The sequence below is a fragment of the Sprattus sprattus genome (assembly GCF_963457725.1).
Source record: "Sprattus sprattus genome assembly, chromosome: 4".
NCBI classification, from domain to species: Eukaryota; Metazoa; Chordata; class Actinopteri; order Clupeiformes; family Clupeidae; genus Sprattus; species Sprattus sprattus.
Window position 1 is genome coordinate 16906955 of NC_137923.1, and position 11716 is coordinate 16918670.

General features: G+C 45.2%; 1 protein-coding gene across 1 annotated transcript; it reads left to right on the forward strand.

Moving 5' to 3' along the window:
- Positions 1–4466: 4466 nt before the first annotated feature.
- On the forward strand, positions 4467–10607 carry LOC308364633 (polyhomeotic homolog 3; the record flags this gene model as incomplete). The annotated part of the gene is made up of 14 exons (XM_080837828.1): positions 4467–4649; positions 4966–5118; positions 5543–5632; positions 5865–6023; positions 6475–6564; positions 6734–6944; positions 7073–7683; positions 7800–7968; positions 8189–8412; positions 8743–8902; positions 9131–9245; positions 9514–9652; positions 10038–10263; positions 10386–10607. The coding sequence occupies 14 exons, from the start codon at positions 4467–4469 to the stop codon at positions 10538–10540; spliced, it is 2685 nt and encodes an 894-aa protein (XP_080693954.1). The 3' UTR covers positions 10541–10607.
- Between the last annotated feature and the right edge of the window lie 1109 nt (positions 10608–11716).

Below are 11716 nucleotides of genomic sequence, written 5' to 3' on the forward strand. Positions count from 1 at the left end.
GAACAGTCTGAAGGATGGGTGATGACAGTCTTTTAGGATCCTGCCAGCTCTTCGGAGGCATCTTTTAAGGTAGATGTCCTGAAGGGATGGGAGTTTCCTGCCGATGATGAACTCAACGGATCTGACCACACTGCGTAGGGCCTTACGGTCCATGGCTGTGCAGCTTCCAAACCACACTGAGATGCTAATAGTCAAGATGCTTTCTATAGTGCATCTATAGAAGTTGGTGAGGATGTCTGGATTCATGCCAAACTTCCTGAGTCTCCTCAGGAAGAAGAGGCGTTTTCGGGCAGCTTTGACCACCTTGTCAGTGTGGGCAGACCAGGTGAGATCATTGCTGATGTTGATATGATATAAGTACAATGCAACGGAATCTAACCAAAGGAACCATAGCAGAAGAGTGCAGAGTATTCTGCATAGTGGTAATATAAAAATAAATAGATGGGATGTATACAGTATGATATGACAGTACAAGATATATGGGGTATGAGCAGTAGTAACATTGGCAGCAATAGTTGGTCATTAGTGCAGATATGATACAGGTACAGGTGAAGGTAGCAATAGAGGTTATGAATGAGGTAAGACATGATAAGATATATAGGCCTAAGTACAATGAATATGAGGTAAGAGTCATGAGGCATGATATGACATAAATAGATATGAATACACTATAAAATGTTAAGTGGCTGAACAAAAAAAATACCAATTCAACATCCACAAGCTAGTTTACACAGCACCAGGTTACAACCATCAAGGCGGCTCCTGGCCTATTGTTTAGGTTGATGGGCCATCAGACCTGGTTCCTGGCTTTTTTGTGTCTTGGAACCAGAGCTCTTACACTCTGATTGTTTGTTTTTGAAATAAATGACATGAAATGACATTGCTTGAACGTGTAGCTATTTGTCTCTGTTTTGTTACCGACTTTCAACCACGAGAATGAGTAAAATCTTTAATAAGAGTCTCAGCAACGTTTATAGGCTACGTGTAGCTATTAGTTTTGTCTTTGTGAGTCAACAACGTATATGTCTCATATGCGCCCGTCTCTGTGCAATTCTGTACCGACTTTCAACCACGAGAATGAGTAAAATCTTTAATAAGAGTCTCAACAACGTTTATAGGCTACGTGTAGCTATTTGTTTTGTCTTTGTGAGTCAACAACGTATATGTCTCATATGCGCCCGTCTCTGTGCAATTCCGATCGCGTGTCTTTGTGAGAATTGTCAACAACGTAGCCTATACTGTATGTCTCATATGCGCCATACTGTATGTCTCATATGCGCCCAAAGTGTCGACTCTCGCCCACTCGAATTGTGCCTGATTCGCGTGAAGCGAATGGCGACTCTCGCACATGCGAATTGTACATGCGAATTGTACCAATTCTGAAGCGAATGGCGACTCTCGCACATGCGAAATGTACCAATTCGCAGACTTGACCTTACCTGCCTGCACTGCGAGTGGTGCTGTGTCGGACTTTTCTTTCCGTCTGTGGCGTTTTGGTTTTAGCTCCATTTTAGAAAGCGTTGACGCATTAGAACATGACTGAGCCCATGTCAGTTCAAATATAGGCTACCTTATGCTCACCTCAAGATGGGTTATGTGTAGGCTAATAACAGTTGGACACAGGTAATATGCGCACATGAACTTGATGCATGCTGTCGAGATTGACTTTTAATACTGTGACCATAGGCATGCCTATAGAAAATAAATGGGATTTCTGTACAGCGCAGTCTGTCCGGTTGTAGACCACAATTGTCACACTATTAAAATAACATGTTTGGCTGCCTGCCTAAGGCGTTTCTCAGTCAACACGGGGTCTCGAAGGGATGCAAACAACTAAACGTGCGCTTTACTTGACCAAAATCATACTGGTTCTTTTCTTTGAACAGATGGTGCTGCTGCAAGAGCAAAGTGATGGTTAAATGACTTTTTTGCAGATGTTGTAAAAAAAAAAAAAAAGGTTTATAGAGTCGTCGTTATTCAGCACAGAAGACAGGATGCAGGTGGGCAGTTTTTCTCGTCCAGTTGCTGTATAGCTAGGTTTCGCAGGCCACATCATGTTTAAGACTTAACGTTCATTGCTTGCAATTGTTTGTAAATAATTATGTAGTGACTATGATGTTACACAGGCTTATTCGGAATAGAAATGCAAACATGTAACAGTAGGACAGATACATTAATTGTCATGAATCTTCATTCAAGAAGCTTTACATGGTTATACTGAGTTTAGCCACGGCTTACTTTGCTAAACCCTATATATTTTGAGACCAGCAAATAAGTCCTTACAATAAAGCGTGTTGATTGCGGGAAGCTATGCTTTGTGAAAGAATGTGCCGAATGATTTTTTTAATGAGAAATGCAACTAATTAATATAGGCTAATAAGGTTATAGTTTATAGCAAAATCAGAAAATACCTTTGTTATTGACATTGCGATGGGATGAAAATGGCTCAACATGCCATCTACTGGTAAAAGTAATCCTGAACCTTCCAAGGCCGATGCTTATGTAGAGTCAACTGTTTAGGACTTATATACGTCATGAAATGGGCGGATATGCTCGCACACTTAGTAGAACTGAAGAATGTGTACATATCTCACCTGTACTTGCCTCTCTGCACTGCCTTCTCGTCAAAAGTAGAATTGATTTTAAAGTACTCCTTCTAACACACAAGTGTACCTCCAAATAACCTAAAGGAATTAGTTTCCCCCTACTTCCCACCAAGACCACTTCATGTCCGGATTGCAGGTCTGTAATTCCAAGAATATCAAAAAGCACAATAGGAGGCAGAGCCTTCTGCTATCGAGCCCCCCTCTTGTGGAATAATCTTCCTGCCTCCATCCGATAAGTGGACACCTTATCCATCTTTAAACTGAGACTAAGGACATTCCTCTTCAGTGCATCCTATAGTCATGAATAATACATTTAAACCCGGCACCTGTCCCAGCAAACTTTATACGTCTTGTCATCCATGTTGTTGTGTTAAGCAGCAGTGGGCTACAGACAGCGCATGTTGTACTGTGTAGGAAGGCCTTTTTACGGATCCTGGGTACAGCACGTGGCAGGTGTTGCGGCTGTTGTCAGCTAGACGTGCACTGTTGTCGTATCCTGCCACCTTTGCTATTCTTGTATGACTACAATTCCCATGCACCATGTCAGCCAACATAACTAAACATACTTCATCACAACTAAACATGAAATTCCCAACATGAATACATTTTGGGCTACAGACAGCACATGTGCTGTGTAGAAGTGCCTTACGGATCCCAGGTACAGCATGCGACTGTCACCAGCCAGTTGTGCACTGTTGTTGTATCCCGCCACCCTTGCTACCCTTGAATAACTAAAGTTCTCAAGTCATCCAACCATAACTCAACATACCTCAACAAAACTAAACATAAACATAATTTCCACACACCATGCCGGGCAGCCTCTCCCCCTTCATCTCCTTCTGTATAACATTATGTTAAGGCATTAATACTGATAAAATGGCCTTATTACCTAGTGTTACTTTTTTTTTTACCAAAATGTATCTCATCTGTTCATCAGATTGGTGTTAACTAACCAAATTTTCACTCTCTTATAGCATGACCTTTGCCCACTAATGCTGATGGCTGTGAAAACATTGTTCCTCTTTACCATAACCATTAAGTTCTTATGCACATATTAGGAAGCCGAGCATTTCCCTCTCACTCTGTCTCTTTTCTTCCCTTCCTAGTCTAGACTGTCTCTGCTGTGAGATACTGCTGTAGTCACTCCAACTGATCTACTTCCAGAAACCATTTGCCTATGCCTATCCATCCCCACCACACTGTCATGCGTTACTTCTACCCTGCTCATGATGCATCCATATACTCTGTGCTAGCCGGTTTACCTGTAATGTAAATAATTGCCACCATCAACATAGTTTATTGTTTTACTGCTCTACTTACCCTTGCATTAGTTACCTTACAAACACACTGTATACCCACTAAGTGGTTCTACAATACTTGAATGCCCTCTTCCCATCTTATCCACTATCAATTTTGTATGTATCATGTATATACCATCTTATGTTTGTACGTATCGTGTACATGTATGGTGTATGTACCATGTTGTGTTGTATGTTTTGTGCCTATTTTCCACATGTATGTTAGCATACTAATCCTGACACGTGTGAATTAATCTACCATGTTTCTCTCCCCTCCCATTTCAATCTCTACCTCTCTACCTGGTCGGTTCCAAAGCACATGCCCCCTCCCCTTATGAGCCGAGGTTCTGCTCGAGGTTTTTTTCCTGTTAAGAGGGGGGTTTTTCCTTGCCCCTATTGGCTCTGTGCTTGCTCCAGGAGGGTTCAGACTCTGGGCTCTCTTAAGCGCCTTGAGACAATTTTATTGTTTTGGCGCTTTATGAATAGAATTTAATTGAATTGAATTTTCTTTTGTCCCTGTTTCTGGTGTAGTCCTCCCTCTGATTGTCCTGATCTGTGAGAGATGGACAGAAACAGCCCAGGTGAGATGAGAGGCGCAGCAGTCCTCACCACCAACACCACACCTGTCAACACCAGCACCACCACCATCAGCACCACCTCAACGGCCACCAACCCAGCAAGGCCGTCCACCCCCAGCCGCACCCAGCCTCTGCCCCCATCCCCCACCGATAGACAGGCTGTCCAGGTACACTTCATCACTCAGTGTAATGATATGTTCTTGTCTTACAGGACAGCAGAGTCATCGCATACATTTCGTACTGTAGGTTGCACGTGTATAACGGCTGCCAGTTTAGAATAATTAGTGAAGAGTTTTAAATCTCTGTAAAATAGCTGTAAAAAGAGTAGTGAATTCTACCAGTCAGCAGAGGAATACAGACAGGAAATATACAGAATACTGGGAATGGTATTTAAATGACTGGTAGTCTTGCAGGTTTTTGTGCACTGGCAAGTGGAGTCTTAGTGGAAAGAGCATGTGTGTGGTTGTGGCTTTCTGTGGGCAGGTGATCCAGCAGATGGTCCAGCGGCCGCAGAGCACAGCAGCTCAGTATCTGCAGCAGATGTACGCAGCCCAGCAGCAGCACATCTTACTTCAGACCGCAGCCCTGCAGCAGCAGCATGTCCCTGTGTCACAGAGCCTGACCACCACACAACAGGTCTGGCTGATGCACCACGGCACTTGCTTTAGTGTTTTATTGTTTCCGTTTTCGTAAAACGAATTAAATTCACTTGTATTAATTTGTATCTAACAACAATAGCCTCAACGCCCTTTACAGAACCTAAGGCTTGCATGTAATTGGATACTGTCATTGTAGCAGACATGTTATTGCATGTGTATAACTGAATACTACATATAACTGAAAACTTATAGTAAGGACATGTAGGACATGTTATTACGCATTATTTTGCTTGTCATATGAAAAAAGATGACGTTCTAATTGGAACTGACATACACATGGAAAATATATATACATATTGATTTGTGTAGATTGAGAACCCAGCATGATGCCTTATGGGCTGTTTTGTAAGTTTGTTTGTGTGAGTCTTACCTGATGAGCGACTACCATCCCTTTACCGCAGCCCTCCCAGTCGGTTAGCAGGCCATCTTCCTCCTCTCCTCCATCAACCAATGGGAGTTTGCCACAGTCAGTCAGTGTATCACAGACTTCGGTAAGTCCTTATATGAGACTGGCATGACAACTCCATCTGGCTGCAACATACTGCTGTATGTAAAACAAGCTAGATGTCAGCTTTATCCCAGTTATTTAATTATCTTGTATGTTATTATGTGCTCTGCTCTGCTATAATTTGACATTTCCATTCTGTGGCTTTTAATTCAGTGAGGTTTATCTTTCAATATTTATCCTACAGTTTTTTTCTGATCTGTTAATTGGTCTACTAGATCACATTGGCCACCACTCCACTGACAGCTCAGTCAATTGGCCGCATCCAAAGCACCTGTTCCACTCCTGCGGGTGGGACGATATCCCAGCAGGCCATGCTCCTCGGGAATGGCTCTTCTACGGGCAGCCAAACCCAGATGTACCTGCGCACCCAGATGGTACTGCTCTGTGTTTTTCAGCTTCCATTCATATGTCACCCTAAGAGAGGGCTAGACACGTTTTACAACAACCTTTATGAACATTTAACAATTCTAACTCAACCTGGCAAATCCACCAAGTCTGCCGGTTTTGCCTGGGTTGAATCAATGTATTATTATAGTGAATGGTACTTATAACAACTTTACTATATCTCAGATTGCCCCATGTTTTAAACAAAAACACGACCTGTAAAGAAGCACTAACGTTACATTTCCAATATTTAATTTAGCAGGCACTTAGGTAGTGTCTGTACTGCATATATTATTATCTCTGAATGCTCTTTGAGTTACTTGTTAGCTGATACTATACACCCATATTCCACTACACTCCTCCATTCTATTCTATTACCCTATATTCCACTACACTCCCCTATTCTCTTTCCTCTGACATGTCTCTCCTCCCTCCGGTCAGCTGATTCTGGCTCCTGCTGCCACTGTGGCTGCTGTGCCGTCTGATCTTCCAGCTGTTAGCTCCACATCCTCCCAGCCCATCTCCACACAGGTGAGTCCCCCAGCACCTACGACTCCCACACCAGTCCTGTACACGTCTTCAAGCCCCTACCTAAACTCAGACTGTGTTGTGGATGAGAGTGTGCCAAATATTGGGGCAGGTGTGAATTTATTGGTCGCTCCTTACTTGGCTGAGTGTGACATGTCTTGTGCCCCTGTAGGTCCAGACTCTGGCTCTCCGCACTCACCTCCCTGGAACCTTGGCTCAGGGTGTGCAGCTGAAGCCCTCATTGCAGGGCCAGATGGTAGCCCACTCCTTGCCCAAGATGTCCATCAGCCCCCTGAAGTCCACCCAGCTGCCCATAGCCTCCACGGAAAGCTCCGGAAGTGACCTAGGTCAGCTGTCATCAGGCCATCAACTCATCGCCCCATGTAAGTCCCAGCTTGAGATGACTACTTCTTGGCCTATGGTTTGAATGCACCGATCTATAATATTTTTCTAGTCACCCTTTATTGTTTAATAGGTCAGAGTTAGGTGTAACACATACATATTTATTCAGATGGTCTCAATGGTGTTGCAGCTTCCCTCTGCCCTGCTTTAGTGAAGCATCAGCTGCACTGTCCACTAGGCCCTCGAGGGCCCCATCAGCTCATCATCCAGCAGAGCGCCAGCGCCCACAGGCAGGTGCAGCCCATCGCCCTGCGGGTCACGCCACTGGAGCGACCCCCTCCCCTCTCCCTCCAGGCCCGGACCCTGCCTGTCCCCCTACCTCCAGCTCCGGCTGCCCAGTCACAGCTTGGTGACGTCTTACCTGCTGCCATTTCCACGCCTCAGCAGCACCAGTCGGCGGCGCTGGTGTCTCCTACCGGTAGCCCAGCCCAGGCTGTGCGCCCGCTACTGCAGCTGGGCCCATTGGGAGCTTCCCACTATTCTACTCAGAGCTGCGGCTCCACTGCCGCTACCACCAACCTGCTCTCCGGGGCTCTGCCCTCTCCTCCACCGGCCTCCCTGCAGAGGCTGTCCCTGCACTCGGTGCAGGCGCTGGTGTCCGAGGAGGGGCTCCCCGTGGCCGAGGCGCTGGTCCAGCTGCCCTTCCAGAACCTTCCGCCACCACAGACCGTGGCCGTGGACCTGAAGATGCAGTCAGTGTCTCAGACAGAAGCGCAGTCTGTGAGTACCATTCTCATTGTCAGTACGGGGATATGGGTGAGTGGCAGTATCTAACAGTATCTATATGACAAAACTATCCTGCTGCATGAGGTGAACTTGTTCATTTGTTTTGATAGACAGCACAGGGACTAAAGATAAAGCACAAAGGGGTGGGAGCAGAGAGAGATGAAGATCCTTCAGGTGTGTCGAGGAACCGGACCCATTCCCCACCCACTCTGTCCCCCTCAGCAGATATGGAAAGAGGCTGTGAAGAGGATGCATCGTGCCTATCGGAAGAGTGCACAGGTACACAACATTGAGGACGCCTCAACGGATTATTCCAGTGCGGGGCACCTTACAGTGCAAACTTCACCACAAACCTCAAGCTTACTTTCATATCAGAACTTTTTGAAACTCTTTTTAATTTCCAACTTTGACGTGGCATTACCTATCCACTGTTACTGTGTAATATGTGCGTTCAATTGTAATACTGTTAAACCAGTAAACATAATTACATTTTCTGCAGCTGGGTTGGACCCTCCCTGCGTGCCGTCCAGCCGATCGGTGATCCGGTCACGCGAGGAGCCCCCTCCCCTTCACCCTGCCGTGGTAAGAAGCACCAGCAAGCCCCCCGCTACCAGCCTGCCAGAGAGTCCTGAGGGCCAGCCCGCACAGGCGGTCGCTAAACCTCAGATCCTCACACACCTCATTGAGGGCTTCGTCATCCATGAGGGGCTGGAACCGTTCCTGGTATGTCCACAAGGTGGAGCTGTAGCAGTTCAGTAGCAGCAACAGCACCAACTCTGGGATGTTGTCAGTGCCCAGGTGTTAGTTAGCACATCAGAGGCATTTAAGAAATGGTCTCTCTCTCTATACGTTTGATGTAATTAAGAGAAAAGAGACAACCATTTGAAAAAAAGTCAGACTAAGCAGGAGAACTCTTCTGTGGCTATTGTTCCCTAGCCCAACCCAAAAAACAAAAGGAACAGATATCTAAACCCTTTACTGCCTAATGACTTTAGGGTGGTCACATGTTAGTGTAAACATGAGTTGTGGTTTAATGGGTGTTGCCTGCTGTAGGTGAACCGCTCTTCACTGACAGAAGATGAACAGGCTGCGCTGCCGGAGAACCAGGAGGTAACCACCGACGGAGAGCTAGAGCTCGGCGAAGGCCTGATGGGTGTGGAGGACCCAGAGAATACTTCTGACTCCGACATGGACGACATACCGGCAGATGATGGTGAGGGTTGTGCTTTGTCTCCTAATCACAAAAGTCAGGTAGTTAGTTAGTTGCAGGAACCTAGCCTGGCACTGGCCGCTTTTCACTCCAGGGTCAGTTTTCGCTTGGATGAGTGATGAAGTGTAATATGAAGTGTATATTCAGTATACATGAGGTGAATAAGTGTCCTGTTTTACCAGGCTAAGTAACCCCCCTCTGATTTTAAACCCTTACCTTGTCTGGTAGCAGAGCACCCGGGGGACAGTCTGTCAGATGTGCTGCAGTGCGAGTTCTGTGGGAAGAGGGGATACACCCACAGCTTCCTCCGCTCCAAACGCTTCTGTTCCATGACCTGCGTCAGGAGGTGAGTCTCCCACAGGCTCACTTTTCTCAAAAGAATGGAACCCCTCACAAAGAAACCAAAAATTGTGTTGCAAAATCGTCCAAACTAATTTTATTACTCCCATACTTATCCAATCTGATTTTACAATAAATAATCTCTCTTCACAAAAGGCAGTCAGTCAAAAATAATGTCAGCTTGAAGCCTTGAAGGCTATTCCTTGGTTCATTTCTACAGCTTTATGGACTGTTAACAGCTATCTGATCTCTCTTTATCTGGCCTCGTCCATCAGGTTCAATGTGAGTTGTACCCGGCGTCTGGGCCTGCTGAGGAGCGACAGGGCCAATCGCTGGCCCCACAGGCCCATGGGCAAGAGGGGAAGACCCCCCCGTCGTGCCGACGGCATATCCAGAGAGCACTTCCTCAGACAGGTCAGTGGACAGAGGACTTGGGGTTAAGGTTCAGATGAAGCTGACTCAATCTTCTTTTCTGTGTTAGTAAGAATTACCATCAGTGGAATTTCTCCTGAAGATATGCTCCATTGCTGAGGGTTATATATATATATATGTATATATTTATATTATACTTAGGATTCAGTTGATCAAACCCTTCAGAACCTAATGAGTTGGGATCAAAAGTGGTAGGTTAGGCACAGATGTGTGTATGGGTGTTGAAGTATAACTGCTGACGCCATGCACAACGTTTAGAGAAACAAAGTACAGCTAATAAGGGTCAGCAGGAGGGCTAGCCTCTTCCCCTTGACTAGAGCCCTTATTCTGCGGTCTTATGAGCTCACCTGTGTGTTTGAGCGAGCAGCTGCCAGCCAGCCTGGATGGGGAGGAGGATGATGAAGATGAGCCCCCAGGTCCCATGACGACCCGACTGCGTCGTCAGGCGGAGCGTGAGAGGGAACAGGAGCATGAGCGCGAGCAGAGCAGGAGGAGGAGGGAATCTTTCGAATCTGACGGTCTCCCTGCAGCCCAGCCCAACCCCTCTCAGTGGACTGTGGAGCAAGTATGCTCCTACATCAACTCCATACCAGGTAGCGACGTTAAACAATTGAAAGCTGACCAACGGCAATGTTTGGTATATTTTTTTGTGCACTGATTAGGGCTACGTGAGGCTAATCTTACCACCTGTACGTTAAAACCAACCTCCTTACAGGATGTGCAGAGCTGGCCGAGGAGTTTCGCTCCCAGGAGATCGACGGGCAGGCCCTGCTGCTGCTGACCGAGGACCATCTCGTTAGTGCCATGAACATCAAATTGGGTCCTGCACTTAAAATCTGTGCCCAGATCAACACACTAAAGAGACCGTGAAGGGAGAGTTTTGAGAGGCCCCAGACAGTCTATTGCGTCAGTTTCGACTGTGCATGACTACTGCTATGTGACATCCTGTGGGTGTTGTGCACAATATCAATTTCAAACCATATGAAGCAGACATACAGGAGTACAGTTTTATGAGGCAATATCAAGACTGCTCTTCTGCATTCCTTCTGTAGCAAAACAACAAGAAAAACAAACTCTACTGACCTGTTCTTCTCTATGAGATGCATACATGCAACGTGTTCCGTTATTTTGTGTTTTAAGGATGAATCCGTACAGTTGACAGTGTATAAATATGTATCATACAAAACATTACTAGAGAAATGTGTGTTTAGAGAATGTGATTGTATAATGTAACATTCCAGAGGAAAACTATGGATGTCACATTTTTATGGAGATTTTGATAAAATACTTAACTAAAAAAAATCTGATCTGAATTAACAACTGTCGACAAGATCGTTACCATTTCAGCTTTTTTTTGTTTACATGAAATATTTCTGATCATGTTTTTGTTAAACAGACCGATAGCCAAGAGTATACTTACATCATTCCACAAGATTTATTACAAAGTATTAATGTTTTAAAATCATGAGCTTTGCTCGTCTTTTCGTGCCTTGGGCACAGTGAACCCCCTTGTGCCCAAAGAGTTGAGTATTATTATGTACACAGCATTACAATATACCCAACGCATACACATCTGGAAAAGCATTCATCTACAGTACCAACAGGTAATATCATCGAGGTGCAGTAATTAGTTTTGCAGCCGAAAAATAACAAAACATACAATGATGATGATACCCTGAACATATGATAAATAAACAGTGTTCCCCAAAATCGGTGTGTACTTTACACACCTTATTTCTGTTACACCCTAATGCAATTGACATGTCTGGGCCAGTTGGGAAATGTATCCTTAAGACACGGAGGCATGCAAAAGTTCGGGCACCCCTGGTCAAAGCATTTTTTGAATGTGAATAACTTGAAAAAGCAGGTCATATTTCACGGAAGAGGACAATTTATTTTAACATTTAAGCAAGACTCCTCTTTTAATTTCCATCTTTCACAGTTTCAAAATACGAAATAAGCAAAAGGGCCTGAAGCAAAGTTTGGGTACCTACTTTTGGCAAGTACCGTGCATCACAACTCCAAAGTCTGCCCAATCTTCCTGGG